The 19,915-nt window shown below is 37.9% G+C and overlaps 2 protein-coding genes across 2 annotated transcripts; one reads left to right on the plus strand and one right to left on the minus strand.

The window, feature by feature from the left end:
* Window positions 1-742: 742 nt before the first annotated feature.
* Window positions 743-4,901, plus strand: LOC106916946 (macrophage-expressed gene 1 protein-like). Its single transcript, XM_014985564.2, has 2 exons — window positions 743-1,221; window positions 2,846-4,901. Exons 1-2 carry the CDS (start codon window positions 769-771, stop codon window positions 4,511-4,513), a joined length of 2,121 nt encoding a protein of 706 aa, XP_014841050.2. The 5' UTR covers window positions 743-768; the 3' UTR covers window positions 4,514-4,901.
* A 2,574-nt stretch (window positions 4,902-7,475) lies between these two features.
* Window positions 7,476-18,587, minus strand: smarcad1a (SNF2 related chromatin remodeling ATPase with DExD box 1a). The gene is made up of 24 exons (XM_014985563.2): window positions 18,110-18,587; window positions 17,595-17,733; window positions 17,375-17,498; window positions 16,859-16,928; window positions 16,549-16,643; window positions 16,362-16,460; window positions 16,057-16,135; window positions 15,825-15,941; window positions 15,070-15,722; window positions 14,351-14,547; window positions 13,843-13,933; window positions 13,044-13,143; window positions 12,876-12,935; window positions 12,635-12,710; window positions 12,393-12,528; window positions 12,164-12,295; window positions 11,823-11,918; window positions 10,977-11,094; window positions 10,775-10,890; window positions 9,983-10,171; window positions 9,772-9,890; window positions 8,616-8,798; window positions 8,407-8,516; window positions 7,476-8,117 (listed from the first exon to the last, which is right to left on the minus strand). The coding sequence occupies exons 1-24, from the start codon at window positions 18,213-18,215 to the stop codon at window positions 8,056-8,058; spliced, it is 3,267 nt and encodes a 1,088-aa protein (XP_014841049.2). The 5' UTR covers window positions 18,216-18,587; the 3' UTR covers window positions 7,476-8,055.
* Between the last annotated feature and the right edge of the window lie 1,328 nt (window positions 18,588-19,915).

Raw genomic sequence — 19,915 nt, forward strand, 5'->3', positions numbered from 1 at the left:
TATAGGCTGTAAAACAGCAACAACAACCAAACTCTAGAAATATTTTGTTCAGGGGGTTCCAATTATGTATAGCCTATGCTGAATGATTTTTTTTTACAGCAATCTACAGGGAGCAACTGCCAAACTCCAAAAATATATTGTCTTTTTATGAAAAATCTGTTGTCATTGTGAATATCCATAGCTCAAGTCTAAAATATTTGCTTTAGTGTATTTTAAAATTTTTGTATAGATTTTTTAATATGGATTTGTTTAAGTAATTACATAGAGTAATTTGCTTAATTGTGGATTTGAAAAAAAATATATAACAAGTAATAAGCAGTGAGAATACATATTTTCCTTTCTGTTTACCTACCCTATTAATTGACTATTAACTCAAAAACAATGCATCTGTCATCTACGATTGTTTTGAGCATGGTCAAGGTAAACAAATTGGCATGACTAATCATCTATTTCAGCTATGTTAAATTAATACAAAAATCAATCGTAAAGGCAATCCTGTAAAGAATAAGGGACAACAACCTGTAGTGTAACAATGTCAAGTGAACACCCAGGGAAAAAAAATCTGTTTCAACAGCTACTTTCTTTAAACTTGACAAGCGGGTGTACTGTAGTGTGAAAAACTAAGTCAAACAGGCAAGCATAAACACAAATGAAAGTAAGCAAGCCAACTCTTTTGTTCCTTATGGTAATATGATACCTTACAATTCAGGAGGCGGGTATTGACTTGAATATAAAGTTCCCTCAATCCCTATATGTGGCAGAAGCATCATGAAGACAGTCACTGCCTTTGTGTTTGTCCTTTTTTGTCTGAAAATCTGTTCTTCAAGTCCTCTCCCCCGTCCGACAAACTGGCTCAGACGATGTCAGGTCTCCACCAACCTTTCCATCACAGCACTGGAAGTCCTCCCTGGAGGAGGCTGGGATAATCTCCGGAACATGGACATGGGCCGAGTGATGAATCTCAGCTACTTTGAGTGTCAAACGACCGAGGACAGGCTCTACCTCATCCCAGACGAGGTGTTTGTCATCCCGCAGAAGGAGACAGGCGTGGAGACCAATTCTGAGTTAATTAGTTCTTGGCTGGAAGAAAAAAGCACCACATCTCATACCATTAATAACGAAATATCATACCTGAAGATACTGAATGGCAAATATTCTGAGGAGAACAAAAGGATGAAAACCCATCAGGTTAAAGACTTGGCTACTACAGCCAGGGTTCAGGTAAGTTTTCATTTTTAACCATGTTAAAAATGAAATTTTAGGAGTGGGAGATATGGCCTGAAGTTATGTCCATAATATTCTAGGAAAGCTTTTCTGTGATGTTTATTACAAGAAAGCAAAAGGTTAAAACAGGGTGGTCATTGAAAAAATAGACATTTTAAAAACGAGTACTGCCAGCAGCACAAGCAACATTAATTGTTACCAATAACTGCACACACCAATTCCAAGGTCGTCTTTGATCCATTGCAACCTCAGTAAAAAACAATTTGGTTAAGGTAAACACAAGGTATTAATTAGTAGTAATTTGTATACTTATACACTTAAGTTTTGTTTTACTTTTTTTATGCAAAAATGGCATGTTGAATTCTATGGGTCATGTTTTAGTGCTATTGAGATTATAATAAACAATTTTACAAGCTGGTAAAGACTGTAGAGATGATTTCCTTGTCACATGAATTCACGTGCCCAACAAAAATGGTTGAATAATAATTTAAATTTGAAGATTTTTAGGAGCTAACATAATGCAGCTATTGACCACTACCAAATTCAAGCAACAAATATAAAAAAACAACAAAAACAAATGTCAAGAAATAGCAAACGTATCAAAATATCAACACTGTGTGGATTGGTATTTAAGCTTTGGCCAAGCGAAATGAAATCGTAGTATAAAAAGAAAAACCACTTGTTTTTCTTCTCATTCAGAGTGCACCAAGTGTTTGATGCAGTGATATTATATCTTAGCCTCTGTGCGCAGCACCTGTGTTTCTTCCTCAAACTGTGGAATACATTTGGTTTGTCCCGATTAAATGTAAATATTCTTGTACAAAGTAACTTTATGTTACTGAAGAAACTTCCAGATGTTGCTGTACTCCACCTCCCTGAGCCAACACAAGCGTGAGCATGTCGCTGGGTTTGTGCAGTTAATCTTATGGGAAACTTAACATAATAAGCAAATTCCTCCTCCTTTCTCCTTCAAGAGAAATGATGTAGAAATTACTGTGATGTTATGTTGGTTAAATTTGGGATATGTAACTTTAATGAAAAATGTTTTTTTATATATATATATTTGTTAAAACTGTCTATGTCCAGACAGTATAATATGCTACAGACGATCTGGGAAAAGATCTCTCCTCCACCTCTTCCAAAAGTATGCATTTCTTCTGATGGAAGAAATGCACGCTCCCAGTCAAAAACTACATCAGAGCCAGGAGGAGGGTCTTAGAACTGTCAATCAACCGCTGCTCAGTATGCTAATGGCGGAGAAACAACTTACAGTTCCAGGAAAACAGCTTAAGGAAAAATTGTCATTCTGATGTGATGCAATCATGTCAAAATATTTTTCTACAACTAGAAAATGAATACCTACATCTTGTGAAGCCCATCACTAGGAATTATGATGGAGAGAACTTATATTTCTTTCTGGAATAATTAAAATTCAACTGATTAAAAATTATTTTGTAAAATGCTGCACAATGCATTTTATGTTGGTTTTATATGTGGATTGCTAAATTATTCGAGTTATAAAACTGGTTCATTTACACAAACAAAAAAATTAAATACTATCTTTGCAAAATCAAAAATAATTTGAAATATCCTAATTTTATTTTTTCTTGCCTTTTAAAAGGTTCGTGATTTGGTCTACACAGTGAAAGCTTACCCGGACTTCACACTGGATCTCCGTTTTGTTCAGCAAGTCAAGGAAATTGCAGATGCAATTGAAAATAATCAGACGAGGAATGCAGATTATCTCTCAGAGAAGATGGTGCTGGACTATGGAACCCATGTTATCACCAGTGTAGATGCAGGAGCTTCTTTGGTACAGGAAGACTATCTCCATTTTATGAGCGATAATGAGTCAGATAGCTCCACTATTAAAGCTCAGGCCGGGTTAAACTTTTTTGACAAACTCAAATTTGATATTAGTAGTCAATTTAGCCAACAAAGCTCATTACTTCAAAAATATCAGTCTAACATTCAGTACTCTCTCATCCAAAGCCACGGGGGCATACCGTTTTATCCTGGAATCACTTTGCAGAAGTGGCAAGAAAGTACCAGGAATAATCTGGTTGCCATTGACAGATTTGGATCTCCCCTCCACTATTTCATAAACACAAACACTTTCCCTGATCTGCCAGAACCTACAGTCGGCAAAGTGGCTCGTCGAGTGAATAAGGCTATTGGGCTGTATTACAAGGTCAACACGCGCCCTGGTTGTGTGGACATTACTTCCAAGAACTTCAACTTTCAGGCCAATGTTGATGACAACTCTTGTGAGGGTCCAGCCACCAACCTTAGTTTTGGAGGAGTTTACCAAGTATGTACTAAACTCACCTATGATGCTTATCCACTCTGTGATACACTGGCCCAAAAGAACATACAGACAGGTGACTTCTCCTGTCGCCCACCTTACACTCCAACTTTACTGCGATCAGAAGTGAGACAGCAGGGTTACAATTCATATGAGTGCCATACAGAAAGTGAATCATGTTGGTGGTTTTTTAGTTGTGATAAGACTGTTTGCAGTGATGTATATCGTGTTCGCTCTGCTCGTATAGATACCTACTGGTGCTCTGTGAATGGAAAAGCTCCAGATTACTCAGGGTATCTGTTTGGAGGAATCTATGGCCCCTCTTTCCAGAACCCCATCACCAAGTCCAAAAGCTGCCCTACAAACTTCATTCCAGTGAAGTTTCTATCAGATGGCCAAATGATCTGCATGAGTGACGACTATGAGACTGGCACCAGATACTCCGTCCCATTTGGAGGTCTCTTCAGCTGCGAGTCTGGTAACCCGCTGGCTAAAAACCAAAGTAGATGCCCTCCCAAATTCAGCCAGCACCTCGCCACGGTTAGCGATGGCTGTGAAATTCTTTACTGCGTCCAGTCTGGACTGTTTACAGAGGGTGAGCTGAACCCAATCCGTCTTCCTCCATTCACCAAACGTCCTCTCGTAAAAATGCAGACCACCAACACAATGATGGTGATGACTGAAGGAGATAAGAGCTGGGTCAGGACGGGGCCCAGTAAAGGGTGGAAACTTGTGAATCCAGAGGAAATGCAAAAGCTTCAAAGTTCTGGGTTAAACCAGCAAAGGTTTAACCCAGAACTCAATCAGATGTCAAAGGGAAAAATAGCAGGCGTGGCAATTGGAGCAATAGGTTTGATAGGAATGGTGGTGATAGTGGTAGTGATCTTGGCTAAGAAAAGGAGGAGGTACTCTGGATTAAGGTCCAGCGGTTATGTGGAAATATGTGAGCAGGTTGGGAGGGAGACACAAGAAGATGAAACTTAAAGTCATGCAACAAAAAGAGAGCATTGTGTTTTCACATATAAAAAGGATGCTAGAAATTTAGCTTTTTCCACCAGAGTAAATTGGACACATAAAACTTAATACATTAATGTTTTGTATAGGTATGTGTGTAATACATATTCAGCAACATATGATGATGGTGTTTTTTGAGGAACATGTTATTTTATGACAAATCAACCTTTAAAAACAAAATTATTTTCTTTAGACACCAAAGCTCATTTTCAAACTTTATGGTGACCCTCAGCTCCAAGCTGCACAAATATATAACTCATTTAATGTGTAGTCTTGCTTATATATTACCTTTGTATATCCTGCTTTACTCATTATGAACATATATGTTAACATTTAGGTAAAACACATATTACCTAAGTGTATGTTTTATTATAGGTGAAAAAGGGATCTTTTTGTGGCATGTCATAAGAATTGATTTCCTGTTTTATAAAAATTTATTTTATGCAATGTATTCTAGAGTATATTCATACAAAAATAAACTTTTCAACAAAAAAGATGGAATTCTTTTTATTATAATATACAAAAAATATCTGGGTTTTTTTTAGGTTGGCAACAGAATCAAATATTCTGCAAAATGCAAAGAGGAGTCCTTGGTTTTGTTTTTTGTGCAGAGCACGTGTGTAGGAGACCAAGACTGTGATGGACAACAATGACCCAGTTGGAATATCACATTATTTTGGCTCATCAAGCTGGGCCATGAGTTGATGCTTGAAGTCTGGGATAAGGACGTTCTTTACAGTGACAATGCAGAGCTATCCATCATCTATACTGAGAGAGGAACTCACTTTTTAAGCTGTCAGCTGCACAAAGGAGTCCTCTATTTTATCTTTGCCATTAGCTGCAATGCACATGACAGGGTTTAGATGTGGTCGATATTCTCCACATGCTGAGTAAATGAGGTGTTAAATATTTAACATTTCACTGTGTAGTTTTCAGAGTACTTCTAAATGTATTCTATAGGTAGTAATTTGCATGGACACACATAGTAAGAGACTTCAGGGTTTTCTTTTACCATTTCTGATCACCTAAAGCATTTATTGTTTTAAGTTGCAAGTAAATTCTTGTTAAAATACACAGAAGCAATTTATCAAGTGTCAGAATCCTTTATTGCACAATTATTTGTAAATTTTTTCCCCAGTCATTCTACTCTTGTCTAAATATATTATATTCCTCTATTCAGTGACCATCTTTTTTTCTTAACATTGGACTATATGTTAATCATGCAGCCTCCTTCATATGCTGTCTGTCCTTCACATTTTGCCTGCCTTGCATAGTTCTAGATGGGAAATAAATTATAAAATGTAGAAATTAATTTAAAAAACACTAAATATTTTTGCCCATTATATATTAAATTACATAAAATTATATTGACTTGATCTACAGGTAGACATTTGAGCAGCACAACTGAAAACTTAGCAAATGTGGCCACCCTGTGGCAGAAATAGAAATTACTAGAATTCCATTTCTCTGTAGTCATCTTCATTCCTCTTTTTTAGATCATATATCAAACGACATAGTTACCTTTGTTCACAAGCCATAGCAGTGGAGTTGATAAAGATGGTAAATACTAGAGATGTGCCGATCAGGTTTTTTCCTCCCGATACCGATCACCCATGAGGGCTGATCACCGATACCGATCACCGATACCGATCACATAATTATTATTATTATTATTATTTTTATCATAAACACTACCGGTTACATTATGTGGAAAAAGGAACCATAAATTCACCTTAATTTAGACAAAAACTTGTTTTTAATAACTTTTTTCAAGAAGAAAACAAAACAAAACAGGCATTGTGCAAATTGTACTGCTATTGGTAATACTATCTTTAACAGACTGATAACATATGAAGGCTCTGAAGAGGCTAAATAATGCAAATAATCCAAAATAAAACCTCTCAACATTGCCAAAAAAATTCAAGTATAAAACTTAACATTCAAAGGCAAAAACAGGTTCCATACAATAAACAATCCAGTTACTGAATGAAAACGTCTTGTTAGCATGGCGGCTAGCTGATTACTGCTAGCTCTGATTGGCCGTTTCTGACTGAGCGGAGTAATTATGCAGATCAGGGAGGAAATCGATTATTTTTTTTAGAGATTATCTGTCTCATGTTAGATGCTACAATAAACAATCCAGTTACTGAATGAAAACGTCTTGTTAGCATGGCGGCTAGCTGATTACTGCTAGCTCTGATTGGCCGTTTCTGACTGAGCGGAGTAATTATGCAGATCAGGGAGGAAATCGATTATTTTTTTTAGAGATTATCTGTCTCATGTTAGATGCTGTAGCTTTAAGCAGAGGTTCGGTGTGAGAGTCACTACCAGGTGGAGCAGAAGCGAAGCTCCGTCTGTCAAATATTACTACCTGTAGCGTAGCAGCGGTTCAACAGCGAGAGCAGAACCAGAGTCTTACATCGCAGCACGAAGACTTAAATAATTTTGCGGGTTATTTGTTTAGCTTTCTGACCGTCATGCTAATCCGGGTGTGTGTTTGTAGCTGTGCGCTGCTTTACCTGCTATCTGATCGCTCCGTATGTCTTTTTTACTGCAGTGAGCCTCGATGTAGCCAATCTCCGTCAAGTATGGCTTTGTTTTTATGTCGTATTAGCTTCGTTGTGTTGATGCATTTTGACGTGCTTCAATTTTCCGCCGCAACACGCAAACTTCCCCATTCACTCAGTGCGTTATAGTTCCACATCGCTTAGGATTTGTTGCTGCGCGTTTGCGCAGTGTGAAGGAAAGAGACCAGCTGCATTGTCCCGTCTGAAGTGTAATGTCTATATATCCGTATTTATTCTGTGAGAGTTTGGTTACGTTGTAGAAAGCCGACTTGAGTTGAATTTAGACAAAGCATCACAATTTTAACAATAAGGTGGAAAAGAAAACATTCCTTCAACTAAATTTTAATGACTCCAAAATACTGATATTTATTCCAATATTTATTGTAAGTTCAAACATGAACCTTAAAACATACAAAGGACTTAGGAAAGAACTTTTACAGTAACACCTGTACATTTACAATGCATTGGCCCCAAATACGGTACACGAACAGCTGCCTTGTGAAAGTATTGGAGTCTCTTACCTGAAGGTACTTTTCGCATGCAGCATACTTTCAAAATGATTCTATTTTAAAACTTTTGGCAAGTGTACTTTAAACAGAAACTCAAACCAAAATATATGAATAATTATGAGCATGACATGTGAAATGAAGATTCATTTTTGCTTCCCTTGTAATACTGAACCCTTGTGTGACTTCTACACACAAAGACATACATATTTGTATATCTTTGTGTGACTTCTACAGCTGGCTGACCCAGCAAAACCTGTACAGAGTCTGGAAACAAAAAGGCAGTTCATATGTTGGGGGGGAAACAGAGCAGGTAAAATTTGTGATTTAGGCACAGTTACCGTGCTACAGCTTGTTTCAAGGCAGAATATTGTTGGCAGCAGCCTGCATACAGTCACAAGTCTTCATCAGTTCAGTCGAGTTTCAAGGCTGATGTTCTTCACAGTCCCAGAGAGGCTTTGAGTAAAGAGGCCATATCTTCAGGAATGCTTCCTTCATCATCTATAGAACAATTCATAAGCAATTCAGCAACCCACAAATTAACAGAGTACCTAATAAATATATATATCTCCTATATCAAATATCTATTTCACACCATAATGGTGAAAATATTGTAGTAATGTCAAGAAAAACTGTAAAATGTTGCGTCAAAGCTTCTGGTGTTATCACAAATTACAGTCTTGCTTATTCTAAAATGCATTTTCAAGTTAAGTGCATTCTCCTTAACTGTTGCACCGAAGTATTGCAGAAACAAAGCGATTACGTCATCTATTTGCACAGAGTCCCTTACCTTGGTCAGCAGCAGTCATGTCCTGTTCCAGCTTTAGCTTCTTCTGACCGAGCTGCAGGATGCAGTCCTCTATGCTGTCCTTACTGATCAGCTTTATCACCTGTACAGTCCTGCCAGTCACAAAGATGTAAATCACCCAATAAATAAATTCTTCTTCTTCAGTAACCGGGTTGATGTACGACCAGATAGAAACGATGTGTCATTCTAACCTGGTCTGGCCCACGCGGTGACATCTATCCTCTGCCTGTTTGTCGTTGTAGGGGTTGTAGTCGATGTCGTGCAGGATGACAACGTTGGCAGAGGTGAGGTTGATGCCGAGCCCTCCGGCACGCGTCGATAACAGGAACACAAATATGTCTGGGTCTGTGTTGTACTCGTCAATCAAAACAATCCTGCAGGAGAGAAATTATGAGCAGTTAGAAGATACTGCAGTGTTTAGAAGAACACCTTAATGCAGGGATTTATTTAGCAAAATCCTGAGCTAACATCCTGCATGTTCATCTTCATTAGATAAATCTTTCAACAACAACAAACTTGAAAGTTACTTTGAAGTTATCTTAGAGGTTAATTATCAATTTTAACACTGATTTTTAAAAGACTTCAGACTTTGGTCCACAGTATATTTTTCCAACTGAAAAGGGCAATATTGAACTTTTAGTACTATGAGAAATAATGAAACTATAAAAAGAAGACAATTATTAGTATCTTCTTTAACATTTCTTTAACATTTCAGCCAGTCCACCGGCTGATCGCCTCGATGCCTCGCTGCAACGATGCACTAATTTGTGCAAAAGGATTCTCAAGCAGCAGGCTGTGTTTAACATTAAACGGGTATTTTGGATTTTCATACCTCATAAATTCTAATAATCAAAAACAACAAAAAATATAAACACTTGATTATGACTTTATAAAAACAAAAGTTTTACTGCACTGAATTTAAGTTTTCCCATTATGTTCTAATATCTTAAGATATTACCTGTTTATCAATGGAGGACAATGAAGCTTCCAGGTGCAGAATTGCATCAGGCATTTTTTGCAGGATTTTGATTAGACAATATATTTGTTGAGGTGAAAAAAAAGGATACTTTAAAGAGGGATAAGTGGATAGTTGTAGTACGATGTGAATAGTATTTGGATTTAAGAGATCAAGGTCGGAGTCGGTGTGTGAAAATACATCCAAACTGCGGCACCACAAGGTCCATCACTGAATGTTCTGATAACATTCATGGGGGAGAATAACAACTTATCACACAGCAGAGAGCCTTTCCCATTGTGTATTTCTCAGAAGCTTCATCATCAGCTTCATATCATGCTGGTCACAGGCGAGGAGTTGTCAGTATTAAAACATAAACAAATATCCCTGACCTGTCGGCGATAGGAGTGGATCCATCCAGTCTGACGTAACGATGCTGTTGATGTTTCAGGAGGACTTCCACAATGTCCAACATCATAGTAAACTGACTGAATAGCACCACTCTGTCTCCCTGCAGAATGAGAGAAAAGCTCAAATCTTCAGTGTAAATAAAGATTGAATGTTCTCGGTTATGCGTCACAGAAACAGTTCAGCAGTAGCGACCTGGCTTCTTAGAGAGGCCAGCAGCTCTTTTAGGTGGAGGAATTTCCCAGAGTCGAGAAGGAGACTGGTGTCGAGCTGGAAGGAGCCGATAGAGGAATACTGCTGACACAGACGATGGAGCTCGAAATCTGACATCACCTCCATGTCTTCCTGAATCAGAGCAGCACTGGCGTCGTGGTGGGTCGGCTCCTGAGGAGAAAAGAAAGAAAATAACAGTGGGAGGAAAACAAGATGATACAAAACGAAACATCGATCAAACGAAGGTGGATATTTACAGGCATCTCAACTTCAGGGGAGTAAAGCTAAGAACATTTGTTATGTCAAAATTTTGTTTTGTTTCAATCAAGCAATCAATTTTAACTATAAAGCAGCCTTCATGTTGGAGTCAGCTTGCTGGAAACGCATAATAAAGGGTATTTCTGAACTGGGTTTGAACCATCCAGGGTGACGGTCTGCAGGTGCAAATACCAGAGTTGTGAAGAAAACTCCCTTTTCCTCCCATCTCTGTAAGAGGTGCTGGTGAATATTAAAAAGCAATGTACCTTCATCTTTTCTTCACTTCCCTGGACTAGCCAGGGGAGTCACTGCTCATATTCTTTGCTTAATTTCTTAATAAAGTAATAATCAAAATGCATTTTGATTTGTTCTTGGCTGACTCAGTGTTTCACCTTAGGTAAGACTTATGCATTTCCTTAACACATTACAACAGCAGAATTATTTAAGGTTCATAGTTTTAGTTTTAAGAAGAAAAAAGAAATCAAAGGTGAGCTCCAGGAAAGTATCAGGACAGACCTTGAGCATAAGTTGGCTCATAGCCTGAAGCTTTTCTGTGGTGTAGTACTGTCTGTGAAGAAGAGGATGGTTGGCCATCTTCCTCAGCTGCATCATCACATTGCACAGCTCACGCTCTAAAAGAAGAGATGTTTGTAGTTCATTATGTTATTAATAAAGCCCAGACACACAACAGGGAGCCTGCAGTTGAAATGAGTCTTACTCTCTCCATTAGTGGTGCTCTTTAGTTTCTTTAGCAGCGCTTCGTAGAGAACCTGCTGTTTCTCGCTCATGGAGCAGAACTCGATCTTTTCTTCTTTGGCCGGGAGCTGCTTGAGAACCTGGAAGCATCAACACAGCAATGCGTGTCAATTTTTTTTTTTTTTTTACAATCCAGTTGCAGGCAAGACAGAAAATGGAGAGCATACTTCTTTAGGATAGCAGTGTAAATAAAAGTAATTTAATGTTTTAGGAGAAGCAAATATTTTAATTCCCTTTTTTTTGCTAAAAGTTTGCTTCATCAGCTCAAGTACAGAGATGACGTACATGAAGCGCATCAAAATTACAGAACTCCAACCATATTCACTACGTAAATTAAAGCAGCGTATTCTCAGAATTTTGCAATGCTGCTGACATTGGTCAATAATGCAATGAAGACATCAATTGCAATATATGACTATTTTCTTCTCTGCTTCTATCACTCAGACTTGGCCGTTGGTGCAATGTCTGAAGTGAACATCGACTAAATCCAAGATTATAACACTTAAAATACACCAGTCAACAATCATTGCACTGCAGTCATATTCAATATGACTATTAAAAATATATTGTGCTGCCTTATTATAGAACCACCATCAACACTTTTACAATTTAACAAGAATGAAAACGCAGGTCAGACCCTATCGGCCAATAGGAACACATGATGCATCCAAACTAACGAACTCATTTAATTTACCGTCCCTCTTCTACAAGCCGTCTACAGCTTCATCCATACACCACAATGTCTGCACACAATCACATGGAGTTTGCTTAATGTGTGATAAATATCTGTCACTTCTAATGAACTCACCTCATTTTTGACTCGTCGCAAGATAAAGGGTTTCATGATGAGTTTGGCTTGATTAATTCGATCCCTCTCAAATCGACTTTGTTCCTCGTGAGATTTCTAATGAGAAAAAGGGAAAAAACGAGTCAAATTTCATAAAACTATTTGATTATGAATTCTACATTTAAACTGGCAGCTGGTATAAGAAGTCATTACAGCTGACAAGTAAAACCAGATGCTCTTCATTGCTGTGTCCATCATCATCATCGCAATGGTTAATATACATCTACTTAACAGGGAAAATGTCTGCAAATGTCTAAAGAAACTAAAGTGGAAACATACCAAGCATGCATACTGATACTGACCATAGAAAACATCTTGGAGAGCTGCATTGTGGAGCTGGAGAACATGGTTGGCATTATGAAATTCAACAGTGACATCAGCTCTAACAGGTTGTTTTGTAAAGGAGTTCCTGTCAGCAGGAGGCGATGCTCAGCCTGCAGGGAAACGCAAACAGAGACCATTAAATCGAATTTCTTTGGTAAGAAATGCAAATTCCATAAAACAGAGGAGAAAACGCAAACGTCAACTTACATTAATGGCCATTAGGTGGCGGTAGCGCAGCGTGTTCATGTTCTTTAACATGTGGCCTTCATCAAAGATGGCATATTTGATAGGCAGCTTACGAAAAAGAGATCGATCGCTGTCGTTCCCTATGGCCAAGTTATACCTGTGAATGAAACAAACAGCAAGCAACAGTTAGAACAAGAATTATGCTAAACGTCCATCAAACTCAACAGCAGCGATTTCCATTCAGCCTCAAAGTGTTTGCTTACGTCGTCACAATCACGTTAAAATGGACTTCCCCGTTCAGGATGTCATGTTTGAGGTAGCGTCGCTCTTCCACAGATCCTGTAGAAAAGAACAGCACACAATGATTTTCAGAGGGAAAAGGCATCAAATCTATAGAATATTAGCATAGCATTCTTACATGCAGCATATAAGAAAAAAAATATTTATATTGAAACAGTACATATGAAAAAGGTGATTTTTCTTCTGCGAAAATATAAGGCTTACCATAATAAATAAGAACTTCAAGAGCTGGGCACCACAGCCTCAGCTCTCTAACCCAGTTATCTAAAAGACGGAGACAAGACAAGAAAAGAAGATATTTAAAACTGATATTTGTATATTGTTAGAAACTGTATGAGAAAATTTAGCATTTTTTGTGTGGAGGTCCTTTACCCAGTGTGGAGGAAGGCACAGTGATGAGATGAGGACCTTCTATTCCGTTCTCATACAGCTGAGCAAGAAATGCTATAGCCTGGATGGTTTTCCCCAAACCCTGAGAGCAAGAAATGTGAACGGGAAATGGACATGGTGAGAAAAATATACAAAACCACAAATGTGGCGATATTTAAAATTCTCCTTTTAGATTATATGAACGTTGCAAAACAAAAAACAAAAAAAAGCATAAACACCAACAATCTTTGTAATTGTAGATAAAAACAGTTTCTCTTTTCAGATGCATTTACATCTGTGTAATAAACACACCAGTATGCGCTTTAGAACAATCTCAGTGTCAGGCATTAACTGGATTAGATCTAGTAAGACTTGATGCAACATATCAAGTACTTTATTAATTCTGTAAATCTTTTCAGAGACATTAAATTAAAAGTTTTGTCACAAAATGATGTGGGAAAAGTAAGACAAAATAAGAAAATTACAGATGTCCAACACTTCTTTTTTTTTTTGCCTTAGAACACTGACTGTAAAAACAAAATCAGTGATTAGACCTTGACTTGTTGATCTTGGTTATCGATGATCACAACCAAAACAAACTGACTGGTGTTTAGTCTGCCCAGGCTCTCCTTGTGAGGAGAAACCAGGAGAGCTGGGCAGGAGGTCATCTTGACATAAATGTTCCCTTTAAAAAGTCAACAGGTTCAAGAGTAAAAGATCTAAACAAGTTTATTCCATTGTTGGGAATTTCAACACGAATACTGGCATGGCACGACATTAAATCCACCAAATGTTTCCATACCATTTCGTCAGCAAGGATGCCACTCAGTTTGTGTTCATTCAGAAGCATAAGCCACTTTAGGCCAATCAGCTGATACGGTTTGAGCTGCAACCTGAAAGGGAACAAGTAAGAAAAGTAAACAAAACTCACTTTTATAGGATGCATAAAAGATTTTTACTCATTAAAATGTAGCCAAATGTAGCCTACAAACTATTTCTACAAGCTTCTCAACAAAGTCAAGTTTAATTTTGCTTCCGTTTTATAAATCGTTACCACATCTTTTGGTTTCTTTTATTTTAACTCTAAATATCTAATCCTCTTTTACAACAGTCTGTGACAGAAAACTGATGTTTTCTTTTGTACAAGCATTTACATAAAAAAATGAAGCAAAAGGAAAAACAAAAAAACTTGTTTTACTATAAACTCAAGCCTACATTCGTCCTGCATGATTTAGAGACACGGGACACTTAACACAAACTGGTGCAACATTTTTTTTGTAAATTAATAGTCGGTAGTGAATTTTACTTACTGGCTGTTAAGTAAACTGGGCTGTTTTGTGGAGCCAGTCCCACTCTCCATGACCTCCGTGACCCGTTTCACCATTTTTGTGGAAATGGTCTGACATTTAGACATGAGTCCAAGGATAACCTTCCTCTCTTTGAGGACGACCTTGCAGCCGTGCATCAAATCGTCTGAGAGTCCGTTTCCCTTGTGGAAGACGTCCCACTGAGGAGGAAGATCATTACTTAGTAGCTTGCACATTATAGTGTATGCATGCTGTGTTTTAATCTATTTATAAGCAGTCCAAACTTTAAACGATATTAAAAGTGGACAAAGATTTACAAAAGTAAAAGTTACAGGTAAAAAAAAAAAAAAGTTTCTGAAACTTAAGACTCAGAGGAAATGTCAAACACTACATGGATGAGTTTTGTTTTTTATAAAATATTTCTCCACACAACAGCATCAACATGCATTGTTACAGTGGGTTTGCACTGCAAATTTAATGACTTAACTACATTAATAGAAAGAAGGAACCACTAATGTAGAATATATACAAGCAGATATGAAGTTTAATCTACTTAAAACTTGCAAAAATAAAAACGAAGATGCACTTTATTGTGCACAGCCTACGAACCAGCACACACAGGGAACAGTTCAAAGTATTTCCAAATTAATTTGATGGATGCAGAATAATTATGTGCAATTTATGCGTGATTTCTGTAAGAACCAACCAAATAAAAATCTCACCAGGGATTCCCAGCTGTCAAAGGGTCTCAGTTCCACGATCCTCTGGGCCTTTTTAACAGAACAACCAGAAATCAGCGACAGTTCGTCTATTGAAGCATCCTGAAAAAACGCAAGTATTTCATCTTTCACATCCTTCTTGACATTGATGCTCTCCAGCTCGTCGTCAGAGTCCTCAAACTCGCTTGTTACTACGTCCTCTTCATCATCATCAGAACTGACTTGTTCTTCAGCAGCTCGTGCCTTCTTCTTTCTCTCCGCCGCCTGCTTCTTTGCGAGTCCCGTGTCGCTAGAAAACTTGGGCAAAACCTGGGAGGCCGAGGAGGAAGGCGAAGGCTTCGAGGTGGATGAGGTAGAGGTTCGCATGCGAGAGCATGATAAAAACGCAATCTGCGAGTGCATATTATGAATGCTAGTATTAAGTTTGGAGACTTTTGTGTCCTCTGGCTCCGACTCGTCTTCACTGTCCTTTGTATTATCTGTGCTGTTCCCATCTGCTTTATCAACGTCTCTATGGTCTTTAGGATCCTCATGATGTGCTTCTATTTTTCTTTCAGTAGACTTCTGGACATTTGAGTCTTTGTAATCTCTGATGGACCTTTGTTTCCTTTTTGGTTTTGGTTTTTCTGAATTATCAGAGTCGGAAGAACTGTTTTCTGTCAAAAGAAACAGATTGTTCAACAACACATTCTGATTACAAGAAATTATTGAAGATAAAATATTTATATTTAGTTTCAGTCAAAAAGTATTCTCTGCACCTGTATCTGTACTCATCCTGTCTGTTTCACTGTTGTCCTCTGAGTAATTCCTAGTTGATTCAGCTTTGCCCTTTGATTTCTGCTCTTCTGGAATAACCAAGCTGGTGCTACTATTATCTATCAATTAAATAAACGAGATAAAGTTTAAGTCAGTCAAGGAATTACTGTTAAATATCAAAACTATAACAAGGTAAAAATTTGGTTAGATCCAGAGAATTAGTTGGATTCATACCTGATTCTGAGAACATCTGAAGAACCTGCAGAGCTTCTTCCACATCCCAGTTGTGCTCCTGAAGCACCATCCTCAACTCCTAGACCAGCAACGTCATCAGAAGTGTAGCAATAATAATAATCACCTTTCAGTTTCTCTCTCTTTTTCTTAAACCATTTTACTTTGGGATAATTACCTAAGGCACTCAATGCTTTGATTCACTTGACCTTATGTGACCAACTAAAGATAAATTTAAACTAAAAAGAGACATAAAATGGCTTCAGTTTAAAAAGCTAAGCTCCATCAGACTTGCTGTGTGTCTTCACCTCTTTGTCCTGGTCTGGAAACCGTTTCTGGAGTTTTTTCACCATGGCCTCCTGCTTTTCCCAGCTTGGTTCTTCCCCTTCGCCCTCTTCATCAGAGACCTATACAATGAAATTATGCCTTAAAGTCCAAAGCCTTGCGATCTACATTAGGTTCTTAAAGGTAATCAGAAAGCTGTCGTGTTCTTACCAAAGACGGTTTCCGTTTTTTACTCGGTTGAATATCGCCACTGTCCTGAGAACAGCTGGATCCGTCCTGCTTTCTCTTCTTGCCATCATTTGGAGCTGAGAGGACAAATGGGAAGTGATCTCAAAAGAGGTAAAAGGATTGGTATTAGAAGCCTTTAGGCCTTTAGGCAGAGGTTCCTGTTTTGACCTTTTCTGCATTTAAAATATTTGATCTACGGCTTTTTATGAATCTCCATCAACATTTTTCCACTCCAAAAATGTGTGATTTCTGTTCCAAATTTGATTTTAAAGAGAAAGTGAAAAATATTGACCTTCTTTGTCCCCAAATCTTAAAAGGCAGACAGCTATAGCGCCCTCCAACGTGCTCGTACTCCCAGAGACCTGAAAGCATCGGAAAAACAGTGAGCTGAACAAATCAATAACATCAATCATTTCCTTATGCAAAACTAAATTACAGCAGCATTAAATTACAACAATTTTTGATTATAAAAGCTGCGTCTTCACGTCACTCTGGAAACAAATAAAGATCCATTTAAAAAAGAAAGTAATATTAAAACAGTTACAACAATATTCTTATATTATTTATTATTGTAATTTCATAAAATGACTGGGATAAGTCAGTTACATGTGCAACCTCTGGTTTAAATAAGGAGAAGTGCAAATGAGAGAGAGTGAACATCATGGCAGTAGAAGACAATATGGAGAATAAAACGTACATTTTTTGGTTTTATTTTGCTTTATTGAACAGTAACCTTTGACTGAACCTAAAATAAAAAATTTACCTCAAGCATTTTCTCTAAATAAATAACAGCTGGACCAAGTCTCACCTCTACCGCTTCAGTTCTTGACAGTTGAGGAAACAATTCCAGTAGTTTGATAATCTTCTCATCCATCTCCTCGTCGTCTGTATGAAGTGGTGCTCCACCTTTTGGTAGCTTCTGAACTGAGCTTCTAGAATCAGAAACATCTGTCAGACAATAGTCAGCAATGTCAAAGTAATAAAATGCATCATGTTAAATTCATTTGAGTTTACAGGGAACCACATACTTGTTCTTTGAGGTTATTTGTATTTTTGTGTTTGGCTCGGCCATAACATCATCTTCCTCCAAATCTATGGTAATGACTTCTTCAAAAACCACACCTCGTGCGAGGGACTTTGCCTTGGCTTTAAATGATTTCATCTGAGCTGAAAAACAAACGACCACGTTGGCATCTAGTCAGTACATGAGAAAAGTTTTTATTTAAAGTGAATTGCCACTCACAGGCGGAGTTTACATTTAAAATAACCTCTCATGTAGCATCAGTGTTGATGCTAATCTTAAATGTAACTCTGTATTCTTGTTGTGGGGGAGAGAACACGATTTTACGCAGACAATCCAACATGTGCTTTGATGCATTTTGATCACATCTCTGCTTTGCAAGGTGAGAACCACATGGACTTATACTCACGTTTAAAATATTGAAATATAGCTTTTTACCTGCGTCACTAAGATTAATCGTCACAAAGTCAAGCATTTCCAGTGTTGGCTAACAACAATGCATGCTAGTTTGCTGCTAGTTACCTGGCTCGTTCTCCTTTTCAGAATCCGGACTTTTGGACACGCAACCTGGATCTTTGTTGGCTCCTTTCTTCTCGAATCGAAAGCGGTCTAGATTGAACATGCTCATTTCAGGTAGTCTTATATGTCTGTATCGGAAAGCGGTAGCCCTTTGTCTACTTTTACTCAGCTACTATGTTCTCTGTTGTGTCTAGCGCATCATCATCTACGTCCCCGTTAGCTAACGCGACGATCCAGCTAACTAGCGCCAGGTGTTAGCGCACGGGCCAGGAAGAAAATTGAGCGCAGGCGGCGAGTTTTGAGCTTTGTCACTGCTCTGTTTTTGACCGCAGCGCTTTAAAACCAAATTATAAGTAGCGCACTTCATAAAAAACACGACAAAACAAAATCAATACGTGAATAATTTGTGCTCCACACGGCGAAAAGCCGGTTTCCCGCTAAGTCAGGCAGCAAGAAGGAACTGATGATTGGTCAGGAACTCAAGTGGGCGGGAATTACACTATCGGGTCAAGATAGTACTCTACATGGTACTTCCGTTTGGCGTCCCTGCATGGAGAAGCCAGTTAGGTAGTGGGTATGGAGAGCCATATGGGTAAAGTATTTCCAGTGACAAAAGATTTGTTTACTGCATTCACTTGAATTCTAAATGGCACAAACGCCTCAGTAGATAGAAAAATAACAGAAAACCAAGCTCTGTTCCAATAAGATGTCTCGTTTCACATATTTCAATTAAAAATATTTTTTCTTCATTTAGTGAAGTTACTTACAGTAGGCATAGTGTCCACAATTTTTTAATGAAGTAGGATTTTCTATAGTTAATGAAACTACTAGACCTTAAAGTAATTTTTTCCCAAAATTTTCTCAAATAAAAGTAACTAGGTCAATGTGAGTAGTTTAACCCCACAATAATAGCAATAACTCAATAACGTTAGGTTAGTGCTTATAACCCAAAGTCAAACAGGCAAGAACAAAACAATTTAGCATAAATTCTACAAATCAGGAAGACTTTTTTATTTATCCACCATGACTGAAACTGACCGAAGTACCTACCCTGTTAAATAAAAAAATAAAAATAAAAAAAACGGAACCAAAGTACGGACAGCGCTTCACCAGGAGGCCCAAAGTGAGGAGCCCCGCCCCCCTGCCCCCCAGAGCCTGGGGAAGAACACGGCGGTTGTTCGTGTTTTACTGAAGCTTTTCGTGTTCACAGGTTAGTGATGTGAAGCTGGTGAAAACTGCCCCCCCAAACTGTAAAGTAATGGGATATATGCCACGGACTTCCGTTTTGGCACTTCCGCATTTTTTTGCCACATAGAATCGTTCCGGTGCACAGGCAACAGTATGTTAACAATGGCTCCTCAGTCGCTGCAGGACTATTAATGATACTTATAGAATTATTCAGACGTCCTGAAACACTCCAACAACAACAAATGATTTGCTGGGTGTGTCAAAGTTCACAATAACAATAATAAGGTAAGTTAATAAATTGTTTGTATTCACCATAATGCCTCAAATGTCTGACGTAGCTAACAGGGACAAGCTTACAAAGATGCTATGTAAACATTAAGTGTTTTGCTTATCTGTGCAGTGTGCAATCTATATATCTGTGCTATATAGATATATATCTATATAAACATATATAGATCTGTCTTTATTGTGCCCAAGCTATCAGTCGGAGCTGAAGTTAGCTTCCGAAGGTAGCATCTAATTCGGAAAATAGCTAAAGGGTGATGACACTTAATTTTTAATGTGTTGTACTTTAAAAACAACACCTATACATTTCATACTTAACTAGATTATTCTGTACTA

Source organism: Poecilia mexicana, unplaced genomic scaffold (assembly GCF_051168715.1).
Source record: "Poecilia mexicana isolate PSO_F unplaced genomic scaffold, ASM5116871v1 scaffold_9, whole genome shotgun sequence".
Lineage (NCBI taxonomy): Eukaryota > Metazoa > Chordata > Actinopteri > Cyprinodontiformes > Poeciliidae > Poecilia > Poecilia mexicana.

Coding starts and splice junctions, on each gene's coding strand:
- LOC106916946 (XM_014985564.2), top strand. CDS start 769: ATGAAGACAGTCACTGCCTTTGTGTTTGTCCTTTTTTGTCTGAAAATC. Junction 1,222..2,845: donor CTACTACAGCCAGGGTTCAG/GTAAGTTTTCAT, acceptor GCCTTTTAAAAG/GTTCGTGATTTGGTCTACAC.
- smarcad1a (XM_014985563.2), bottom strand. CDS start 18,215: ATGAGCATGTTCAATCTAGACCGCTTTCGATTCGAGAAGAAAGGAGCC. Junction 17,499..17,594: donor CAAATAACCTCAAAGAACAA/GTATGTGGTTCC, acceptor TTCTGATTCTAG/AAGCTCAGTTCAGAAGCTAC. Junction 13,144..13,842: donor GCATCCTTGCTGACGAAATG/GTATGGAAACAT, acceptor TCTTGCTCTCAG/GGTTTGGGGAAAACCATCCA.